Here is a 24,636-nt window from a genome sequence, read left to right as displayed (position 1 = left end):
CCAGGCCACCCCTCTAGTCAGGCATCAACATCCCAACAGATCTCCTCTCTTCTGCTTCTACCAGCCTCATTCATTTTCCACAGAAAAGCCAGAGCAATTTTTCAATGATGTAAAGCAGATTATATCACTTTCTGCTTAAAACTCCTCCGTGACTTCCCATGACACTTTGAATAAAAGGTAAACTGCTATCACTCAGGATCTTTGTATCCATTAGACACTATTGGCCAACTGCCTAAGGGCTGAGATCTTCATGGACCTATAAAAACTGTTTGGGGGGTTGGGGGGGGGGGTGGTTAGCAGGGAAGAACTAACTCCAAAAAACTACAGTCAAAATTAATAAATGTTCGTGACTTCATAATATAACAATATGCCAACTAATGCTAAATATAAAGTCAATCTGGGGCGCCTGGGTGGCGCAGTCGGTTAAGCGTCCGACTTCAGCCAGGTCACGATCTCGCGGTCCGTGAGTTCGAGCCCCGCGTCAGGCTCTGGGCTGATGGCTCGGAGCCTGGAGCCTGTTTCTGATTCTGTGTCTCCCTCTCTCTCTGCCCCTCCCCCGTTCATGCTCTGTCTCTCTCTGTCCCAAAAATAAATAAAAAAAAAAAAAAACGTTAAATATAAAGTCAATCTTTATGTAGTCATTTATGTATTTTATTTCAATGAAGGATGTGGGCTATAAGAGGAGTAGGTCCCCTACAGGGCTTCTAAAATAAGCTTCTTTTAAGGCCTTCATATAAGGTTCTACACACCCCCATCTGTGCTTACCTCTCCATGGTCTCCATGATGCTACTCTCCTATTTGCTCACTAAACTCAGCCAGGCAGCGTGACAAATTCCTACAATGTACCAAAATCTTTCTTGCTTTTCCCTTTGCCCCCCATCCCTTTGCCTGACTGGCTCCCTCTCCTCCACTAGTTATCAAAGTATAACCTCCTCAAAGGGACCTTCCTGATCAATCCATCTAAAGTAGGCAGCCCCCCCCTCCCCCCCATACCACCTTGCCTTATTTCCTCCATAACACTGTTTATGTGATCTTTCCCATTAAACTAGTAAGTTCCAGTAAGGCAGGAAAACGTATGTGTCTTGTTCTCTGTTGTATCCCTACGGCCTACTCCAGTAACTGGCCCAGAGTAGGCTTTAATAAATAGCTATTGAATGAATGAATAAATGAATGTAAACTTCATTTTCAAGGGAAGAGGGGCAAGCTAGTAAGATCTGTCTTGGACTCCATCTTGGGAGCCTGGAGGCACAAATCCTCTTTTGATTCTAGGCACCCAGATAGATTTAAAAAGGAATGTTTGGAGGTTTCTTCCAACAGAAGTTTTGATCAAAGCTCTTGTAACTTACCCTACTGGGGTGGGGGCAATGGGAACAAAAATGGGCTCAGAACTAGGCTGAAGGGAAAGGAAGTGGTTTGGAGGAGATGCGTGGCGAGCCAGGTTGGGGCTCTTCGTTTGCACCCTCCCCTCCCCCAGATTCTAACGGCTCCACCCCTTCCTGTCTTCAGCTTGGAGCAAAGGGTGCCTTTGGCCTCCTTTCGGGCTCCGTGGACTACATCCTCGTCAATTATTCATGGCGTGGGAGGGCACTATGCCTGCCGGGGCTTTTACTATTCATGAGGAGGCGGAGTCTCCTTCCCGCGGGGGCTCCTGAGAGGGTTCTAAAATATTCATGAGGGAGGAGGGGCTTCTTGCTATTCGTGAGGGGGCGGGGCTTCCTTCCCGCTGGGGCTCCTGGGAGGATTCTAAAATATTCTTGAGGCGACAGGGGCGCCTGGGAGGCGGGAACGCAACTCCGGAGCCGACCGGAGCTGAACCCGCCGTCTACCCGGCGGGAAAATCTTGAGGAGATACTTTCTTTTTTAAACATTAAGAAATTTGAGGATGGTGGGGCAGACCAACTAAATCCCATTTGCCTGTGATTCCTTAGCCGGAAAACTGTCAAAATCTGTGGTAAAAAGAGATTTTTTTTCCCCCCAGTACTTACTTGGGATGGTTTCATCTTCTCGTGGACTGAAGGGGGTAAAAAATGCATCGCCATGTGGTTTGACTCTTCTGTCGGCCAGTTTCTCCTTTATGGCCTCCCTGGTTTACCTCTCTGAGGTGTTTGGGGCCAATGCCCCTGCAGATGTGGCGGGTCTCTTCTAGGGTTTGTTAGGTTAAAACAAAACAGAAATCGCGGCGAATTGCTGTGGGACGGTTTTCTCCGAAAGCGGGGGGGAAAATTCAGCCAAGAAGGCGCTCAAAGCCTCTCACAGTCCAAAACGAGCGGGCTGGAACAGAGGCGTCGAAACATTTTATTACTATTATTTCGGGCAGTGATTCTCATTCTCTTGAGGGATACGGGGGGTGGGGTTGGGGGGGGGGGGAAACCGGAAGTAGTTTGGATTACACCTTTAGGATTTTCTGGAAAGCCCGCTTCCCCGCCCTCCCCCTGCCCCAGAAGCCTCCAGGTCTGAGTGAGGAGAAGCAAGGAATTGTAAGGGGAGACTTCGGTTTTGAAAGAATGGGCCCACTGCGTTTTAATCCTCAGAGGTTTAAGTACACACGCTCGGTGGTTGACGCAGAGTCAACCACTGGGTCTCAGGTGTTCGGCGAGGCCCTGAAGAGCCCGCAGGCCCCACCCAAGTCCCACTTGACACGTTCCTCAGGGGCAGGACAAGCCCTAGGCCAGGTTTAGAATTTTAGAAATCGCATACTGTGAAAAGTGAAAAACAGCCTCGCGGATTAAATAAATGAAGATTCTTCCATTTGGTGGATTTGCATGCAGCCTTTAAAATATCTATACTTGTAGAAGTATCTGTTGGTATGGAAGGAAATTAGTTTCACTTACAATTGCAACTGAAAAAAAAACCCAGATTACAAAATAATATGAACGGTGATCCCTGTTTTGTTAGGAACATACATATATATATATATAATATGTATATATATATGTATGTATATATATAATATATATGTGTGTATATATATGTATATATATTATATATGTGTATATGTAATATATATGTGTGTGTATATATGTATATATATTATATATATGTATTATATATGTGTGTATATTATATGTGTATATGTATTATATATGTATATATTATATATGTGTATATATAACACATATAATATATATAATGTATGTTATATGTGATACATATGTTATTAAATATATAATTCTGGGGTGATATGAATTCTAGTTTATAAGTGAATTTAATGGTCTTTTTGTTTTGCTGCATTTTGTAAACTTTTGACAATACAGTATGTTACTTCTGTAATTTTAACGAGTATTTTGAAATCTCTTCTAATTTCAATGCTCGTGGAATGCTAAAGCAAGGTGCTATGGTATGTTTTTAAAGGAGGGCCTCAGTATGCTTTTCACTAAGAACTACACTTATTGGCCATGTTTTCAAATGTAACTGATTTTAAGTTGCTATAAGTAACCTCTTAGAGGAATACGTAACAATGTGATTTTGGCAATTTTGTGACAAAAGGAGGAAATGCATTTGGTCAGATGTATTTGTAACTCTGATGAAATGTCTCAGTCGTTACTTCGGAGACAGAGAGCCTTAGATTGGAGTTGTTGTTATGCATCTGTACATATACCTGTGTGTGTATATACAAAAGACTGTGTTTTCTGAATGGGAGCAGTAGTGACACAAAGTCACTGCATGTTATGAATATTTTTTTTTAAAATAATGTTCTCGGTGTAAGTAAATTATAGAAGAAATGCTCATTTTTGAAATCAAGTTGTATAGGCCCTTCCTAAACCTTATAAGTAATTAATATTAACCAAAAGTGGAATTAAGAGGAAAATCATTGCTCATTTATTTTTTCTAGTCTTATTAATTTTACAAGACTTTAATTTTACTGCTTATTTGTGTTAAACAGTACCTAATTGGTAATAGTAATGCAATCTTCTTAATCTGTTAGAGCTGGTAACTTTTAAAAGCTCTAAACTTAGACTTTCTTTTTTTTTTTTTAAGTTTATTTATTTTCAGAGAGAGAGAGCGAGTGGGGGGAGAGGTAGGGAGGGGGGGGAGAGAGACAGAATCCCAAGCAGGCCCCACACTGTTAGCGTAGAGCCCAATGCAGGGCTTGAACTCACGAAGTGAGAGATTATAACCTGAGCTGAAACCAAGACTTCGTTGGACATTTAACCAACTAAGCCCCAGGTGCCCCTAAAATTTCTATTTCTTCTCTCTTTATTTTTACTATTTCCAACAAAAGAAAATGTTAGTACTCAGTTTTAAAAACATTGAAAGACTTTACTACAAAATTTTAAAGCTACATTGATATTTTGATTCTTTTTAGAATGTAAAGATTGTGAAAGCAACATACTAACGGACAGATATTGAATGTTTTGAATTTGTTATATTGGTTTTTTGTGTCAGATCTTTTACTTTTTCAAATTTTTGCATATTTCTTTTCTTAGACTATATCTTACCCAAATACGTGTTTCTTATTCTACTAAAATTCTTTATCTAGAATATTTGGCTAAGGGGGAAAAGATTTTTAAACATTTCATATCGTGTGAAATGAATAAATAGACTCTACCGGGGGGAACTCCATAAATTGGATATTATATTAAAACGTTTGTAAATAGAGGGGCGCCTGGCTGACTCACTTGGTAGAGCATGTAACTCTTGATCTCGTGGTCATGAGTTCAAGCCCCACAATGGGAGTAGAGATCACTTAAGGAAAAAAAAAAAAAGATTTGTAAATAGACAGCTATTGCCCATCAAAGTGTCAAATTCATTTTAAAAGAACAGCTCTTCATTGCTATAATCTCCTTTCTTCTTTGTCTCTTATATTTTATTTTTCTAACCAGGATCAATTCATGAGATAAGAAAGAGGATGGCATCTAGAATAAATACCAGTTTCACTTTGATTCCCAACCAGAAATACAGACGTAGTAATCGTCGATCCAACAGCTATTTTTCCGATACCCTTGGCTCAGAATCTCAGCCCTTATCAACGCTTGGAAATTTTAAAGCCTTGCCATTGGAAATATTCCAAATAATCTTAAGATATTTGTCAGGTGAGGTCTGGGGACTATGAGTAGGTTATATAGACACTTGAATATTTTTTCCCAAGAACTAGTTTATCATCTTAGGCCCTGCTAGAATATTAATGGTATTTACATTATGTTTATTTTCTAAATTTTCATCATTGTTAGGCAAGGGGTACAATGAAGAAAGTACGACACTCAAACTCTTTAAAGCATGCCTCTAAGTATAATAACATGGTAACTTGACGGTTACATCCCTAAATATTTCCAATTCATTGAGCGGTAGATTTCAAACAATTTAAAGATTATAAGTTAAGATTGTATAATAGTGCTATCCTTATAATTAAGCCATTTATATGTATGTATATATATTTCTTTTGGTAGTGAAGGATATCAGCATGCTAAGCATGGTGTCCAAAACAGTCAGCCAGCACATTATTAATTATATCTCAACCTCATCAGGAAGCAAAAGACTTTTACTACAGGATTTTCATAACCTTGAGCTGCCTAGCAAGAGACAAGACTCTGCCATACTGGAACATTACAGATCTCTAGGTAATTTATGTAATGAGAATTGTAACAAGTAAAGAACTACACTTAATTAAGGGGATTTTATTAAACAATTCTGTAAGGCCTGTGGGAAATGGGGTATTTCTTAAGATGTGCCTATTGCTATGATGCTTTTACCCTTCAGTGTGAGGACTTTCCCATAATAGTCTCTTATACTTATCTTTGAAGATGAGAGAATGCACTTTAATGTAAAGTATCAGTCCTTGTGATTTCATGTCCATACAATGTCACCTTTGTGACTTATCAGTCACTGATAAGTGATAAGTAAACTGATAAGGTGGCTTATCAGTTTAGGAAACTGATGTATTTTCTATGCTTTACTTCCTGTGTATCTAATGAGTTTTATCTCGAAACCTCTTTTCTCTTTTAACCATAATCTATAGTCCTTAAAACAGAAATGTTGTGGAAGATCACTTATTCTCTTATCAGAAACAATGTGTTTTTTAAGGTACTCTACACATTTACTAATAAATCATTATGCTATAATAAATTAACCTTATCAAAGGAAATTATAATTTCTTCCCTTGATTTATAGTTGTTTATGTCTTTCATCCCATTCATCGATTTTATTCTCCCTCAGAGTGCTGAAATAAAATTCTAATTTTGACTTGACTAGTGACACCAGTTTAATTATGAAACTACCTTGTAATTAACCAAAGTATGGCAATAAAACCAAAAATTAATGAGATACCTGGGTGGCTCAATTGGTTAAGTGTCCCACTTTGGCTCAGGTCATGATCTCATAGTTTGTGAGTTCGAGCCCCATGTCAGGCTCTGTGCTGACAGCTCAGAGCCTGGAGCCTGCTTTGGATTCTGTGTCTCCCTCTCTCTCTGTTCCTCTCCCATTCACACTCTGTCTCTCTTTCTTTGTCTAAAAAGTAAACATTAAAAAAATAAAAAAAAATTAAGATGATGTTTCAGGTTTTAAATTAAGGTATAATAGTTCAGTGATTATTATCTTTTAGTAGCCCAAGGATGCCTAGCTTTAAGATTATACACCTGTGTAAATACATAAAAGTGTATTTGATAAGTGTATTTAATAAGATTAAATGAAAGGTATGTAATCTGATTGCAGTGTTACTGGTTTCGGTATTTATGATTAGACTTAGTAAAGCCTGTAACAGAATATAGCAATGGCTTTTTGCTACTTGTCATTGTAAATATCCTTTTCCAAACATCCTTAGTTACAGAACAAGTGGTGTGGTGAAAGAGCTTATTTTTTTGGTTTTGATCTGAAAGAATTTTTTTCTCCATGACCAAGACTTAGTCACTCAAATAAGCAAAACGGCCTTAAGATAATTGTATGGATAATTCAGTGGAAAAATACAAATATGTATTGATCTTAATAGCCAGCTTTTAAAAACAGTTTTATTCACGTAATGATTTCAACCTTCCATTTAATTTTGGTGCAGACACCTGGCTTATGACTTATTCTTTAGGTAAATTTGATGTACCTACCATTTTCTCATGTTGCCATTCCTATCTGATCTGTTCTTGTTTTCAGACATCAAAATAACATTTTCAGAATTCTGTGCTCTGAAAATCATAAATTTTAATTTGCTTCTTCATACAAAACAGAGCAGATGGCCAGTGTGAAAAGAACATTACATCTGATTCTATTTTAGTGGGAAGAAATTTTAAAAGTTGGCCTCTAAAGGGTATAGCAGAGCACCTGTGTTAAAAAAAAAATAAATAAGCCAGCCAGTACTGGTTTTTATGGTAAATTGCAATCCTTAAAAATAGGAGTTTTACATTAGAAAAAGCAACCAACATACAATTATAGCTTACAATTCCCCAGCTATGCTATGCCATGGAACTGGATGCCAAAACATGAAAAGAAAAAGAACTCAGCTTAAAAACCAAGCACTGAAAATGTCTTTTTATGTACAAAAATAAGAAGGGTTTATATTTCAAACTCAATTCTGGTCATGTGTTATCCAAACATAGCAACTTCTAAAAATAAATTGGATTCCCATAGATTCTACAGAATTATATAAAGCAGTTATTATATGTGTTAAAAAGTAAATGCAGAGGAGATAAAAATGGAGAAATTCATGATATTCAGATATATATTTTCCTACCATGTATCTTATTTTTAGTGTAAGGACAACATTGCCCTTATAGGAATGTTAACAGTGTATTGCCATTTTAGGAAAACAGAACACATAAAGTTACAGAAAACAAATCATACACTGTCACTGTAGTTCAAGTTACATATCTCACTGGGAAATTGAAGAGGTTTTTTTTCTTTTTTAAAATATCTGAATACAAAATTCTATACATTCGTAACATATAAGCCCCATAAAAGGATATCTTTGAAGGAAGAAATGGATATTTCATCCAAACTGGATACTTTCTGTGAGGGAAAATAACTTCTAACCTCTGAAATTTTAAGTACTTAATGCTTTAAAAAATTTTTTATCTGGAGAAAGGAATACAAAATCCCTTTTTTCATTCTTTCCGTGTTTTACGTTAACGACTCTTAAAACATTTCCCTTCGTGAACATGATGTTAATTTCAAGAACTATTGGAATCTGTTCTTGAGAATAAAGATAATATAAAGTTCCACTAGTGTATCTTTGTGTCTGTTATTGTATCTTTTTAAGTCTAAATAGTTTCCGTATCTGTCTTATAATATCAATTTCATAATGTTTTGTAAGATTTTATGCCACTTAGTAGACATCAGAGTTACTTGGTAAATACCATATACTCTTGCTCCCAAACTTCCTCTTCAGAACCATGTCAGCTCACAGTCTACTGTGATATACCATACTTGACTTTCAGGAAATGTTATGCTGTGCTTTATAGGTACTCTTAAATTAATTGCATTGTTATCTTTTTTTTTTTTTTTCATGTGTCTCTTTACTTTCTCAGGTCTGCTGTTTAAAAGATGTACATTGCTGCTACCCACAAGGGAAAGACTAAAGTACATTCACAGGATACTGGCAGAAGTAAGATCACACTTCTTAATTAGTTCATAATCTTGGTTTCCAGTAAAGATATTTTAATGAATGTCTTACACTCATTTTAGATCCATCTTCAATTAGTAGAATTTCATAAGATAGTACTAAAAACTGATTGATGATGATCTAATACCAAGTATCCAGAGATTATAAACCACCAAAATGCAGTAGTCTTTTATTTATCATATAACAATGTTTTAAATATTTGTTTGTTTGTTTGTTTGTTTGTTTGTTTCGAGAGGGAGAGAGAGAGAATGAGCAGGGGAGAGAGGCAGAGGGAGAGAGAGGTCCCAAGCAGGCTCTGTACTGTCAGCGCAAAGCCTGATGTGGGGCTCAGTCCCACGAACCATGAGATCATGACCTGAGCCAAAATCAAGACTCAGATGCTTAATCAACTGAGCTACCCAGGCACCCCATAAAATAATATTTTTACATAACTAAGAACATCATTCAAGTTTGTTAAGCTTATCAGAGTATAAAAGTATTTTTACCCTACATGAGAATCCTGAGGATGTTTTAAAGTGGTGATTTACGTATTTTATTAAAATGAAATCATTTCTTACTGTTTAAATTTTCAAAAAATAAGAAAGTGTTTTAATATTAAAATAATAAAACTTTTATGATAATTTATGACTTGGAAATATGTATCAATGTGTTTAGGCATAATCTCTGTATAAGCTTTTGAATTTCACTATACAAACTCAAATATACATCCAATGCTGCGGTTCAGTTCTACACTCAATAGTATGCAAACTATTTCTGATGCATCAGCTTTTTTCATGTTGGCATTTGCATGAAGTTCAGATCTATATTATTGCAGCAGCTTCTCAGATGATCTTTCTGCCATCTATTTCTTCACTTCCTAGGACATTCTGTATGTTGAATCAAGATATTCTTCCTAAAGTATCCCTTTCATCAAGTTAATTTTCTTGCTTAAAAATCTTTTGGTGGTTACTCAATTTCAGCAAGATAAAGTCCAAAGCCCATATTTAGGGTTTTCCCTGACGATGCAACCTTACTTCTACTACATTGAGCCCAATTAAGCATGTCATATCTTTATTTCCATATAAACCTTTTTATCCTACCTCTATAAAATTTTGTCTTTATCATTTCCCTCACCTATCTTTTCCATTCATTATATTTGCATCTTACTCTAAGACAGTGCTTTTTTCACATCCTTCAGAAGCTGTTTTGATCAAATTTATCTTGTTTCTGCTTTCAAAATATCTGATACAGTGTATATTTGGTCATTTTAACATTTATATGTATTCTAACCTGAATTATCAAAATAATTTCATGTGCATGTATTTTATTCTAAATAAATTATGAACTTGAAGATGGACTCTGTTTATACTTCTTTTGAGATCCCACCTATATAACACAATGCTAATTAGTTATTTAGTGTTTTAATTATTTTCAATACTGAAAAATTCCTGCATATTTCCATTAAATTTGAATGTCCAATCATTGTACAGTTCCATTGAAAAAGAGGAATTAATAGTTGTTTCTTTACAGGTTTCCTGTTTTAAATTCAATGGCTGTGCAGCCCCTATCCAATGTTTAGGATTACCATGTTATGGCATGTTTTTGCAGGTACATTTTTAAAATTTATTTTTTATAGGTACATTTCATGAAAGAAGAAGAAAAGGAATGCTTTTCGAAATGTTAACAAGTAGAGCATGTAATCTAGCTTTCTGTAGGTTAATAAAAATAATCTAGAAGAGAACAAAATATAAAGATCTGAGGATGTGTTAATCTAATAGTGTGCCACCTCAGATTTTTTTCTTGAATTTCTCAATGGTAAGAACATTTAATATTTATTTGCTCCATACCAATATCCTTGACATTTCTAGCCAATTGTAAAGACTAGTAATCTTGTGGGGTGGAGTGTGCGTGCGTGTGCGTGTGTGTATGTGTGTGTAATGAAGTTTTAGTCTTGAGCTAGTTATTTAAAATGTGATTTTAGGGGTGCCTGGGTGGCTCAGTCGGTTAAGTGTCAGACTTCGGTTCAGATGATCTCGCAGTTCGTGAATTTGAGCCCTGCATCAGCTCTGTGCTGACAGCTCAGAGCCTGGAGCCTGCTTTGGATTCTGTGTTTTCTTCTCTCTCTGCCCCTCCCCCACTTGCACTCTGTCTCTCTCTCTCTCTCTCTCTCAAAAATAAATAAACATTTTTAAAAATGTGATTTTAGAAGTGAAAAAAATTGTAACTTTGGGAGATGACAGATGTGTTAATTATTGTAATTATTTTGCAATATATACATATATAAAATCACTACACGGTACACCTTTGACCTACACAATGTTAATGTCAATTATATCTCAATTAAGTTGATAAAAAAAAGAAATAAAACTACATGATTTTAAAAGTTTTTGACAGGGGCGCCTGGGTGGCTCAGTCGGTTAAGCGGCCGACTTCGGCTCAGGTCATGATCTCGCGGTCCGTGAGTTTGAGCCCCGCGTAGGGCTCTGTGCTGACAGCTCAGAGCCTGGAGCCTGTTTCAGATTCTGTGTCTCCCTCTCTCTGACCCTCCCCCGTTCATGCTCTGTCTCTCCCTGTCTCAAAAATAAATAAAACGTTAAAAAAATTTAAAAAAAAAATAAAAGTTTTTGACTAATCTTTTATTATAAACAAAGAAGATAACAATACTATTATTTAACGTTATTCAATATTAATGATATATTATTAATCTATTACATCGTTTTAAGTAGTTTAAATGTACAGTTTACCCTTGAACAACACAGGTTTGAACTGTCCAGGTCTACTTATAGACAGATGTTTTTCAATAAATCAGTATAGTACATAAATGTATTACCTCTTTCTTATTTTCTTTTTCTTTTGAGAGAGAGAGAGAGAGATCAGAGGAGGGGCAGAGAGAGAGGGAAACAGGATCTGAAGCAGGCCTTGCACTGTCAGCAGAGAGCCTGTGTGGGGCTCAAACTCATGAACCCTGAGATCGTGACCTGAGCCAAAGTTGGATGCTTAACCGACTGAGCCACCCAGGCACCCCTTTATGATTTTCTGAATAACGTTTTTTTTCTCACTTTATTGTAAAAATACAGTATACAATACATATAACATACAAAATATATGTCAATTGACTATGTTATTGGTAAGGCTTGTGATCAACAGTAGACTATTAGTAGTTAAGTTTTGGGAGAACCAAAATCTATATGTGGATTTTCGACTGTGAGGGGGTGTCAGTGCCCCAACCCCTGCCTTGTTCAAGGATCAGCTGTAATAACTTATTTAAAACTTAAACGACCTTACAATGTTTATAACAATCTTGCTCTATATCCCAGCCTCCCAGCCACCATCTGCCTGCCCAGATTCCAGGGGCCTAGTTCCTCTTACTATCCCTCTTTTAAGATAGACTTTTGCTTTGGGAGAGGGGGTGGGGATAGGTAATATAAACACATATATGCATATAAAATTCAAAAGGTACAAAATTGTATAAAGTGAAAAGTAAATCTCCCAACAAGGCCTGTCCCTTATCTACCAAGTTCCCTTCAACAGAAGTAACTGTTGTTAGCAGTTTCTTCTATGTCCTTCCAGAGAAAATGAGATTAATTTTTAAACTACTAAAATCCAGTTCAACTATTTTAAGAAAAATTTGTATGAGTAGTCAACCTTTTGAGAATCTAACTGTAGTGGTATACCGTTTGAATTTCCTTTTCATATATGTATAACTTTACATTATGGTTTGTTCAATGATAATTATTGAACTCTGTCCTAATAAAAATGTTTGCTTGTTCACATCAAAATGTCATTAATAAATATTCATAACTGTCATATTAAAATGAAATCATTATCACTTGTATGTAATATCATAAATGATAACTAGAGGAGATTAAAGGGATTCTGTTGAAGTCTAAAACTAAACTACATACAGTATGTTGTGAGTCAGATAGCTAATGCTGTGTTCTAGGGTTTTGGCTTTGTTATTTTACTCATACTGTCAGAGTTCAGGATTCAGTACCATTTGAAAGTTCTCTGAAAGGATACTCCCTTTACAACCAAAAAGAAACTGGGTTTTGGAGCATTTCTAGGATTTGTTTATATAAATTTTCTTATTAAATATTCCATAGTGGATAAAAATTGCACATCACCTCAATCATATGATACAGCTATTATGTTCATAAGGCAGTAGTGACTTACATTTTGATTTGATGGTCTGAACATCTACAATATTTCCTTTATTTTATTATTCTCAGACCTTAACAGCAGGTTGGGATGAACTCGAGTGCCATCGTGTATATAACTTCTTATGTGAGCTGACTGATCTCTCCCGGAAGATGCAGACCGTTGTCTGCAGCAAACCAGGTAAAAAAACTACAATTAATTAGTATTATTACAGATATTAAAATAGGGGGAAAAAAGGAGGACACCTTGCCTGAGAGGCTCAGTCAGCCTAGCGTCCAACATCGGCTCAGGTCATGATCTCATGGATCATGAGTTCAATCTCATGGATCATGTGCTGACAGCTCAGAGCCTGGAGCCAGATTCAGATTCTGTGTCTCCCTGCCCCTCCATGCCCCTCCACCGACCTCCCCCCACCCACTCGTGCCCTGTCTCTCAAAAATGAATAAACGTTAAAATTTTTTTTTAAATAGGAAAAAAAAAAGAGCAGAGTTCAAAAATGTATTTAAAAGTAAATCATGACAGGGGCACCTGGTTGGCTCAGTCGGTTAAGCCTCCAACTCTTGACTTCAGCTCAGGTCATGCTCTCAGGGTTCATGAGTTTGAGCCCCGTATCAGAGCAAAGCCTGTTTGGGATATTGTCTCCCTCTCTGCCCCTCCCCTACTTGCTCGCTATCTCTCTCTCCAAATAAATAAAAATAAACTTAAAAAAGTAAATCATGACATCCATATGTAGTAAAAGGACAAAGAAATGTAAGGGAATGATAAACACTGAATTAAACTGTGAAGCAAATATGGCATGTGATTAGAGAAAGAAGTACTCAGGGCTTAATTGTATTGATATTTTATTCCTTAGGTCTGGATGGAGGATACAAAGGTGTTTGTTATAGCATTACTTAAACCTTTGTGTATATATATGAAATATTTCATATTTTTAAAATTATGGAATCCTACAATCTAGCAATATCACTGGGAGACACTCCCACAGTGTGCATAAGGAGACATGTATAAGAATGAACATTCTTATACAGTATGGAACCATGAAAAACTGCAAACAATCTAAATGCCCATTGTCAGGTGAATGGATAAATAAAGTATTCATACAATGAAATCCATTAGTAGTTAAAATGTATTAATGAGTAGTTAAAATGTATGGATAAACCTTAAAATATAATTTGAGAAAAAGGTAACCAAAGGATATTTTCAATATAATACTATTTATATACAAATTAAAAACATGTAAAATAATTCTATATATTCTTTATGGTAACATACATGTATTAAAAAGTGTAAGAACAGGAGTGCCTGGTGGCTCAGTCAGTTAGGCCTCTGACTTTGGCTCAGGTCTTGATCTCACGGTTTGTGGGTTCAAGCCCCGTCCGTGCTAACAGCTCAGAGACTGGATCCTGCTTCAGATTCTGTGTCTCCTTCTCTCTGTGCTCCTCCCCCATTCGCACTCTATCTCTGTCTCTCTCCCCCTCAAAAATAAATAAACGTTAAAAAAAAATTTTTTTTTTTAAGTATAAGAACAGGGGCGCCTGGGTGGCTCAGTCAGTTAAGCATCCAACTTCAGCTTAGTTCATGATCTCACAGTTCGTGAGTTCGAGCCCGGCATCGGGCTCTGTGCTAACAGCTCAGAGCCTGGAGCCTGCTTCAGATTCTGTGTCTGCCTCTCTCTCTGCCTCTCCCCTGCTTTCATTCTGTCTCTCTATCAAAAATAAATAAACGTTTAAAAAATGTAAAAAAAGAAAAGTATAAGAACATAGTTGGGAAATGTGATAATTAAGTTTGAGTGCCCACGTGCCTAGGCCACAGTACCCAGATATTTGGTCAAACATTATTCTAGACATTTCTCTGAAATTATTTCTTAGATGAAATTAACATTTAAGCAGTAGACTTTGAATAAACAGATTACCCTCATCAATCACTTGAAGGCCTTAGTAGAAAAAGACTGACCTTCCCACGCAAGATAAAATTCTGCCAGCAGACTGCCTTTGGACTTGAACTGCAACTATTCTCTGTTCTCTAGTCTGCCAGCATATCCTGCCGATTTTGGATTGCCAAACCTCAACAATCTCATGAGCCAGTTTCTCAGAATAAATTCTTCTCTGTGTATATATACACACCCTGTTTGTTTTATTTTTCCGGAGAATGTTGACTAGGTATGAGAGGGTCAAAACCCAAATTCAAGATGGTGATCACCTCTGAGGATAAAGGGCAAGGGGATTGGGAGTGATATACAAGGAGCTGTAACTGTACCTATAATGTTTTATTTATTTTAAAAATCTGAAGCAAATATAGCAAAAAGTAAAGCTTTAACAAAGCTACGTGATTGGTACACAGTATTTTTGTAGTATCTCTGCTTTTTCTGACAGTTTGAGATATTTCATTATGACACAAATTATGGATCAAAAAAGCAGATTAGAAGCCCAATGAAACAATAACAAAATTAATTTATCATGTCCCTTCCTTGATCAAAAACTTTCACTGGCTCCCTAATGTCTTCAAAATAAAGTCCAAACTTTTTATACTGGCCTTTACATTCTTTTTTTTTTTTTTTTTTTTTTTATTTGTGGGACAGAGAGAGACAGAGCATGAACGGGGGAGGGACAGAGAGAGAGGGAGACACAGAATCGGAAACAGGCTCCAGGCTCTGAGCCATCAGCCCAGAGCCTGACGCGGGGCTCGAACTCACGGACCGTGAGATCGTGACCTGGCTGAAGTCGGACGTTTAACCGACTGCGCCACCCAGGCGCCCCCTGGCCTTTACATTCTAATCCCACCCCACTTTTGCAAACTTATTCCCCACTATTCTCTGTATTTGTTTGACATAGAGTAGGCTTCTCACTCTACTCACTGTGTCTCACACATCTCTTAAACATTTCCACTTCATATCTTTTATTCATTCTCTATTTTTTTTTTCTGAAATACCATCTCTCCTCCTTTTTTTAAATGTTTTTATTTCTGAGACAGAGAGACAGAGCATGAGTGGAGGAGGGGCAGAGAGAGAGGGAGACACAGGATCTGAAGCAGACTCCAGGCTCTGAGCTGTCAGCACAGAGCCCAACGTGGGGCTCGAACCCATGGACTGTGAGATCATGACCTGAGCTGAAGTCAGACGCTCAGCCAACTGAGCCACCCAGGCGCCCCTCTCCTCATTTTTTAAGACCCAACTTACCTGACTTTCCTCTGTAAAGCCTTTCCTGATCCCCAGGCCTTCAGTGATCTCTGACACCTACACATCTATATTACATGGCTTAACACATTAGGAAGTACATACTTCATACGGCCTTAGATCGTTGGTAGACTTTCCACTTATACTTGTCTTATCTATAAGTAAATAGATCATAAATTGTATAAAAATGTAAAATGGTGCCACCACTATGGAAGACAAGCTTGACCATTCCTCAAAAAGCTAAACATAGATTTATCATATGACCAAGCAATTCCACTCCTAGGTATTGAAAGCTGGGACTTGGAAAGATACATGTATGCCAATGTTCACCACAGCATTATTCACAATATCCAAAAAGTGGGAACAACCCAAGTGTTGAACAGATGAATGGATAAACAAAATGTGGTATATTCATACAATGGAATATTTTTCAGCCATAAGAGGAAATGAAGTCTTGATCCATGCTAAAATGGATGAACTTAGAAAGCATGCTAAGTGAAATAAGTCAGACACAAAAGGACAGATTTTGGGATTCCACTTAAATGAGGTACCTTAAACAGGCAAATTCATAAAAACAGAAAGCAGACTAGAGGTTATTAGGAACTGGGGGCAGAGGGAAATTGGAGCTATTGCTTAAATGGTTATAGAGTTTGTTTGAGGTGATAAAGAGTTCTGGAAATAAACAGTTATGATGGTGGAACAATATTGTGAATGTAATTGAGGCCATTGTATTATACACTTTAAAATGGTTAAGATGGCAAACACTATGTTATATATATTTATATACATATAAATAAATATATATATTTACCACAATTTTTAAAAATTAATAACATAACAGATTTTTAAAGTTTATTTAAGTAACCTCTACACTCAACATAGGTTACAAACCCATGACCCCAAGATCAAGAGTCTCATGCTCTTCCGACTAGCCAGGCACCCCAATAATATGATAGATTATAAACTATTGAATTATATACTTTAAATGGGTGAATTATATGGTATGTAAATTATATATATTTCAATAAGTCTGTTTAAAAAACAAACAGAAGATTCCACTTCATACCCACCAGAATGGCTAGAATCAAAAAGTCAAATAATAACAAATGTTGGCGAGAATGTGGAAAAATTGGAACCTCATACATTGCTGTTTGGGATGTAACATGGTACAGCCATTTTGGAAAAAGCAGTCTGGCAGTTCCTCAAATGATTAAACGTAGCGTTTCTAGATGACCCAGAAATTCCACTCCTAGGTATTTCCCAAGAGAAATGAAAACATATGTCCACACAGAAACTGGTACACAAATGTTATAATAGCCGAAAGGTAGAAACAACCCAAATGTCCATCAATGGGTGAATGGATAAACAAAATGAGGTATATCTATGCAATGGAATATTATTTGGCAAAAAAAAAAAAAAAAAAAAAAATTAAGGAAGTACTGATAGATGCCATAACATGGATGAACCTTAAACACATGCCAGGTGTTGTAGTTATGAACACTTAAAGTTACTTGCTTTATATATTGCTGTAATAAAAATGTGCTTTTAAAAAAAAAACATGCTAAGTGAAAGAAGCCAGTTACAAAGACCACATACTATATGATTTCATTCATATGAAAGTCCAGAAAGAGGAAGGCTTTAGAGACAGAGGGTTGATTATTGTTGCTTAAGGCTAGGGGTGGTAAATAATGGGGGGAGGGGGGTGAAAGCTAAAAGAACAGGATTTCTTTTTGAGGTGATGAAAGATTCTAAAATTGGCTTGGTGCTGGCTGTACATATCTGTGAATATACTAAAAGCCACTCAATTGTATGGTGTGTAAAGTATATCTCAATAAAATTGTTTAAAAAATAGTCCCTTGGGGCACCTGGGTGGCTCATTCTGTTAGGCGTCCGACTTCAGCTCAGGTCATGATCTCACGGTCGATGAGTTCGAGCCCAGCGTCGGGCTCTGTGCCGACAGCTCGGAGCCTGGAGCCTGCTTCGGATTCTGTGTCTCCCTCTCTCTCTGCCCCTCCCGTGCTCATGCTCTGTCTCTTTCTGTCTCAAAAATAAATAAAAACATTAAAAAAAAATTTTAATAAATAAATAAATAATAGTCCCTTGATAATCTAAAATTTTTACAGAGGAAAATGAAATAGCACTTTCAGTACAAAGCATGTTACAAATGTCTATCACTGACCTGTCCAATATGCACATCAGCCTTTCTAGGAAGAATGGTTTACAATTCTTTTGTCTTCATAGGAAGTGCTCGAAAACTAGAGTTAAGGATCAGACTGTTCTGTAGGAGCGTCCTGCTTGATCACTGGATACATCAAAGTGATTCTGCTTTTTGGTTGACGCGTATATTAAAACCATGGCCAATGGTGAATCAGGCAAGATTATTATATATCATCTTTGGACCAATATCTCCTCAAGATGGTGAGCATCCATTTTTCAGGAATGTATGTTACAAAACTGGTTAATTACTTTTACTTTAGGAAGCATATCTTTTTGTACCTGCTCAGTTTCATCATTCCTATTGACTATACTGTGTTTCATGATTTCATAGATGTACACTACATTGGCTTATGCATAACTTAAGACTGCAGGCCATTACCAAATATATTCCAATCATCTTTGGTATGCCTAAAAATCACTACTTTTTATTTCTAAACATTACCTTAACTCAAGATTATGTTTGCTGCTGGAGGGGACTCATAATGCCTGTAAAGCACAGTAGTTGTTGAAATTGATGTTTTGGGTGCATAATATGATTATTTGAAATTTTGCCTTTCTAGTTAAGTTTTGCTTAGGTTAACGTTAATATTAGCGTGCAGTTCTTTGTCTCACATTGTCTCTGTCAGGAAGTAACTAGTTTAAAGTACACTGAATAGGAACAGGAAGCCAATCTGGGATAAAATTTTGTTCTGTGTAATTCACAAAGCAAATTGGTCATAGATAAATAATCAAAAACTGACTGGATTACTGTGTTTTGGTATAAATGTTTGAAAGATACTCAGATACAGCATGCTCTCCTTTCAGAAGGACATCAATAGATTTGACATGATTTTACTAAGATTACATCATTTACTACAATTTCTGTTACAGGAATAGCATTATCTTTGAACTAGAAGCACTATTCTGCTTGGCGAAACTACCTTTACTTCATTTAGCTATTGTTCCTATGCTTCATCACGTCATCCAGAGACATTCAAACTTAGACTGTTATCAAAATTGACTTTCATTATGAAAGTTAAAATGAAAGTAGCATATATAAGCAATGGGATTCCATTATGCAATCCAATTTCCTTTCTAAACAATCCATGAAGTCTTTATCATAAATCTAACTATTCTGTCATAGCCTAGTTTTTGTTTCAATTATCTAGGACAGGTGGTTTGGCAGAAAATGATAGAAGAACCTACAGATGAATCCAGTCTGAAAGGTTTGGCTGATGCCATTAAATTACTATATGACACAGGCACGAAAGAATGGACAGCAGATGATGTTATCAGTCTTGTAGATGAACTATCAGGTAAAAATACATATTTACCACATAGAATAATAGAAATGTATTCTCAGAATATGGTTATAAAATTGTAAGGATAATTCTGTGGGTAATAAATGAATTACCTATTCGAGATCACTAAATGTTCTAAAATATTTAAAGAGTTTGACATTATGTTTGAAGAGAACGCATATCATCAATGTACTTTCCTCCACTTGCCAATACATATATATTTATTACCATTACTGTTTGAAAGTTTCACGAATTTAATTATAGCTCAATCATTCCCATTTTGTAAATTCTCACAAACACCCTCCTAGGCCGTGTAAGAAGAAAGCCCTCTCCTATTGGCAAGGAAAAGGAAAACAATTTTTCCCATTCTTGCAGAATTCTTCGGATTCTAAAGTTTATAAGATTTCTTTCCTTACACAGAATTAGACTATCATGCCTTTTGATCTATATGTAGGAGAAATGCTTTGACCATATTACTAGAACATTTGTAAAAGTCACCATAACTTGGCAATAATCTCTGTCTCTAGTTGAGTGCTATACAACTAAAGCATTTTTTCTGAGCTTTTCCCTTGCACTAGTTGTATTTCCAACAAGGTGATATAATATTGCATGTTCTTAATGGTGTTTACTAGAGCTATTATATAATTTTTCACTAAATAACTGTTCTCCCTCTAATAAAAGTGGTTCCCCGTGAATGGCTTCTAGAGAATAATGCACGTCTCCTAATCCTAAGTGGGAACAACATCTGTTTCACTTTCATGGCTAGTAAAGCTGTGAATGGACGGGCCATTGAATTGGCAAAGCTGATAGTCTTTTTGGCTTTGGTAAGTAAACAAGTTTTTCTCTAGCAAGTTAACATTACAGTTTACTTACTAGGGAGCTGGCCTGAAGGAACTGAAATATGTTCAAAACATTTTGAAAGAATAAGTATTTAAGCATATATTTTTATGATACTTAAAAAAATTTTAATATAGTAATATAATATCATATTTGGAAACATTCCTTATAGTCACCTCTCCCCACTTCATGTCTATATTGTTATTATACAACTCTGCCAAATTATATTCTTTTTTTAAAGTCCCATTTTCAAAAAGCGCTTTTTATTTCTTTTTTTAAATTTTTACTGTTATTTATTTACTTTTGAGAGAGAGAGAGAGAGAGAGAGCGAGCATGATCAGGGGAGGGGCAGAGAGAAAGAGAGATACAGAATCCAAAGCAGGCTCCAGGCTCTGAGCTGTCAGCACAGAGCCCGATGCAGGGATTGAACTCGTGAACCGCGAGATCATGACCTGAGCTGAAGCTAGTCGCTCAACCGCCCGAGCCACTCAGGCACCCCTAAAAAAGCACTTTTTATGATTTGCTTCAAAATAATCAGTGGGCAGCAGGGAGAGGATGTAAAAGTAAATGATAGTAGAGAGGAGACAAGATTGGTGATTGTTGAAGCGAGGGAATGTATATTGGGGGTTCATTATACTATTATTTACACTTTGTATAGTTAAAATGTTTTTCAAAATAAAACATTAAAAAATATATTTAATATGCATTCATTTAACACAAATTGAGTGTTTTACTATGGGCCATACACTGTGTAATATTCTAAGACTGTGGAAATTGAGGAGCCTGGGTGGCTTAGTTGGGCATCTGACCCTTGGTTTCAGCTCAGGTCATGATCCTGTGGTTCCTGGGATCAAAACCTGTGTCAGGCTCCACGCTGGGATTTTCTCTCTCTCTTCTCTCTCTGCCCCTCCCCTGCTTGTGTGTGCTCTCTCTGTCTCTGTCTTTATCTCTCTCTCTGGAAATAAATAAACATTAAAAAAAATACCTATTAAAAACTATGGAGATTAACAGAACAAATCTCTGACAAAAAGCGGCTTAAGGTCTTTTAAGAGGTATCAGTTTATTTATTTATAAATAAATTCAGTGTGATAAGTACAAAAATAATGTACAAATAGAAACAGAGGTAACAGAGAGGAGCCAATATTGGGTGAATATAGAGCACAGGCAAGGCTTCCCCAATCCCAGTAGAAATATGTTTTTAAAAATGAATAGAAGTTTGCCAGAAGATTGAAGGGGGGGCGTTGCAAATTATTCAATCATGTACCTGCACATATTACATAAAAATCTCATTGATTTAGCTACCATCACAGATGCCACCCCACCAGTGCTTCAAAAGCAGCAAGAATAGTCTTCCAGTTGACTATTATGAGGAGTAATTGAATGTAATCCATTTCTTATGAAATGGAGACCAGGATCTTTACCAACTCAACTGCTTAAAACATGAATGAAACCTCTGTGGCTCTTCTTAAAATGTGAAACTGTGAAGAAAGCTATAAATTAACTGAATTCACAATGCAAATATTTATTTTAATAATTAAGCAGATTCCCTCAAAAGGAGAAAGAAATGGAACTGCCTGGCTATATTCAAAGGACTGTAAGCAGTTCAGTATTACTATTTCTGGAGTAAAATGTTCAGAGGAAGAGGAGGTGAGGTTAGATAGGAAGGGAGAGGCTAGGTAAGGAAGGGCTTTGTCAACCATCCTGTGGAGGTTGAACACATCCTCTAATAAGGAGCTGCTGAAAAGTTTTAGGAAGGTGAGTGACATGATCAGCTTTAAGTCTTTGGAAGTTTACTTTGGCAGCACTGTAGCAAGTGGAATGAAGAGGGAGTCACTAAGGATGACTTCCCTGCAAAACCTCTGATAAACATCTTAATTCTGATCCTTAATTTTCTCTAAATGGCGTCAGATTTGTCTTCTCTTTGTCTTCATTTGCTAATAGTGGTCATAAGCCATTGCATGTGTGGGGTAAGTCATCTCCCAGAATTGATCGCAAGCTCTTTGACATCCAGGACTATGTTGCTTATTAATTTCATAGTGCCTGGAACAGTGCCTATTACACAGTGCACAGTCCACAAATCTTTCCTGTCAGATTTACATTATAACTAAATGTTACACTACTATATGGTTTATTTTCATGTTGTGTGTTATTTGACTATGTGATTTAAGTTGGCCATTTAGAATGTTAGTAAATAAACCTTTGTCCTTTCAGCTACTCTTAACTATTAACATGTAATCTTTACTTTAAATGTTTTATCTTTTAAATAATAGAGAGGTAAATACTCCCTACAACTCTTATGGTAGAGAGTTGATAATACCATAGTTCTCTTGCCTATTAAAATTTCCTGTTTGTCACCCTTATTGGATTCCCGGAAAATAGAAGCCCTGTCTTAATGGCTTAACCGTTGTGTCTCCAGCTCTTAGCATCTGCTCAGTAAATATTTGCTGATTGAATGAATGAGCATAAGTCTTATTTTTGATATGCTTAATAATTATTTGCAATGTTAGTTCTTACATTAATAAATAATACCCTATGATAATCTTGAGCAAAACTTTTATTTACCTCACACTTTTTTTCCCACTAAAATTGTACCATTTGAAAGCAAAGGAGAATTAAATGTAAGAGCATTTCTCACTTATAAACTCAATATGATGTTATGTGGAATAAAATCATGTGAAGTCATAAACCATTATTATTAGTACCATTTTAAAATTCTACAGTTTCCTTTACATGAAGATTTACCATAATTCTTTTTATATCTAAATCAGGTGTGTGAGAAAGAACTATACTGCATGGATTGGGCGGTTAAAATGATGCAAAAAGTCTGTAAAGTCTTTAGCACTCCGGTGGAAAGAAATAACTTCCTGCAGAGTGTGGCAAATGCATTTGCTTGTGTTATAATGGAAATGCTGCAGTCAATTATGTCTGGTGAGTGTACATGTAGATGGTACACAGGTGTGAATAAAATGCATTCTAATCTCCACTTGAAACAGATAATTCTGTGTAGACTTTTACTTCTAAACTAAGAATAGAAGGAGCAGACATTTTTGGTTTGTTTTTCCATGAGATATATTTAGTCCCTGGTTTTGCTACTTTTTAACTCTGGTATGGATTTTAATGGAAAACATCAGGTTGAAGAGTCTGCTCCAGAAGGAACTCGTTTCAATTTTGCACAGTAAAATGTTAACTTGCCAACTATCATAATCATCATAATAATATCCCATATTTTTTAGTTTCAACACATATTATTGTATAGTTTAATTAGCTAGTCAATATGATAATCAACCCTATTTTGCAGTTGAGAAAACTAAGTCTTAGCGAAATTACTTGACTTGCCCAAAGTCATATAGTTAGAGGCAGTAAAGCATGAACCAGCACCCTTTTCTTCTACTTCTTAGTCAGTACTCATATATAACTCCCTGATTTCAGTGGTTAGTGTATGACTTAGTAAAGATAACTAACTAGTCTTCTGTTACATATTATTAGGGAAAATTGGAACATCTTGTTCTGAATAAATCATATATTTAAAAATTTAACTGTGATTTTCTTTTCCCTGCTGTCCATTCCTGTGTGGCATACAGGAGACCGTGATGAAGATGACAGAAGCTTTTTGAATCTGTTCCATCTTGTGCATGCTCAGGCTAACTTCCATAAGGAGGTCTTGTATTTGACCATGAATACTCTTTCTACCTAACTACTCAAAAGCCTTGCATTTAGAGAATACCTCACTGAACTAACAATTAGAAGAGTGCTACTTTTCCACACTCAGAGAACAGCATCCACGGGACTTTTTATCACCTAAGTAACCTAAGAACTCAAAAACCATAGAATTTTAGAGGCAACTACTTACACCATTATTAATATAAAAATTACAGACAACCCCAAGAATGTATTGAGATTTCTCTGGAAAACAAGCTGTGCCTCCAGATTTTGATAAACCTAACACCCAACTAAATAGAGCATTAGTATCCAAGAATCTGGGGCCAACCTGTATGTGTGGATGTTTGAAGCAAGGGAAAATTCTGTTTTATAGGTAGAGATGACTCAGATTCACTAAATGGCTTGTATCTGTTCACTTTGCTTAGACTGTGTAGACATAACCTAAAATGTTTTGTGAAGATTTGTAATATGATATTTTGGAATGTATAGATATAAATCACATTTTTTACTACCTTTTGGCATATGATTACAAAGAACATATATTTTGTTCATGTTTTGCATGAGCTAACAGATCAAAAACCAAAGGAAGTGTGTGTATACATACACATGCATATATATATGTATGTCTGTATATATATATATATATATATATATATATATATATATATATATACTTCCTTCTTTAAGACAAAAATCTATAAATAGAGGAAAGTCTATAGTCTTTTTTTGAATAATTATTTATTTTTGAGAGAGAGACAGAGCACAAGTGGGGGAGGGGCAGAGAGAGAGGG

The 24,636-nt window shown here is 36.2% G+C and overlaps 1 protein-coding gene across 1 annotated transcript; it reads left to right on the top strand.

Annotated features, from left to right (window-relative positions):
* The first annotated feature begins 1,774 nt into the window (after positions 1-1,774).
* On the top strand, positions 1,775-24,484 carry FBXO47 (F-box protein 47). Its single transcript, XM_078437204.2, has 11 exons — positions 1,775-1,951; positions 4,824-5,033; positions 5,388-5,558; positions 8,448-8,524; positions 10,052-10,129; positions 12,751-12,859; positions 18,093-18,269; positions 19,217-19,363; positions 20,030-20,172; positions 22,954-23,113; positions 23,767-24,484. Exons 2-11 carry the CDS (start codon positions 4,850-4,852, stop codon positions 23,877-23,879), a joined length of 1,359 nt encoding a protein of 452 aa, XP_078293330.1. The 5' UTR covers positions 1,775-1,951; positions 4,824-4,849; the 3' UTR covers positions 23,880-24,484.
* Positions 24,485-24,636: the final 152 nt, after the last annotated feature.

The sequence above is a fragment of the Panthera onca genome, chromosome E1, assembly GCF_046562875.1.
Source record: "Panthera onca isolate mPanOnc1 chromosome E1, mPanOnc1 haplotype 2, whole genome shotgun sequence".
Lineage (NCBI taxonomy): Eukaryota > Metazoa > Chordata > Mammalia > Carnivora > Felidae > Panthera > Panthera onca.
The sequence above is the reverse complement of the archived record's forward strand: the minus strand, read 5'-3'. Positions and strand labels throughout refer to the sequence as shown.

Coding starts and splice junctions, on each gene's coding strand:
- FBXO47 (XM_078437204.2), top strand. CDS start 4,850: ATGGCATCTAGAATAAATACCAGTTTCACTTTGATTCCCAACCAGAAA. Junction 5,034..5,387: donor AATCTTAAGATATTTGTCAG/GTGAGGTCTGGG, acceptor TTCTTTTGGTAG/TGAAGGATATCAGCATGCTA. Junction 10,130..12,750: donor GTTATGGCATGTTTTTGCAG/GTACATTTTTAA, acceptor TATTATTCTCAG/ACCTTAACAGCAGGTTGGGA.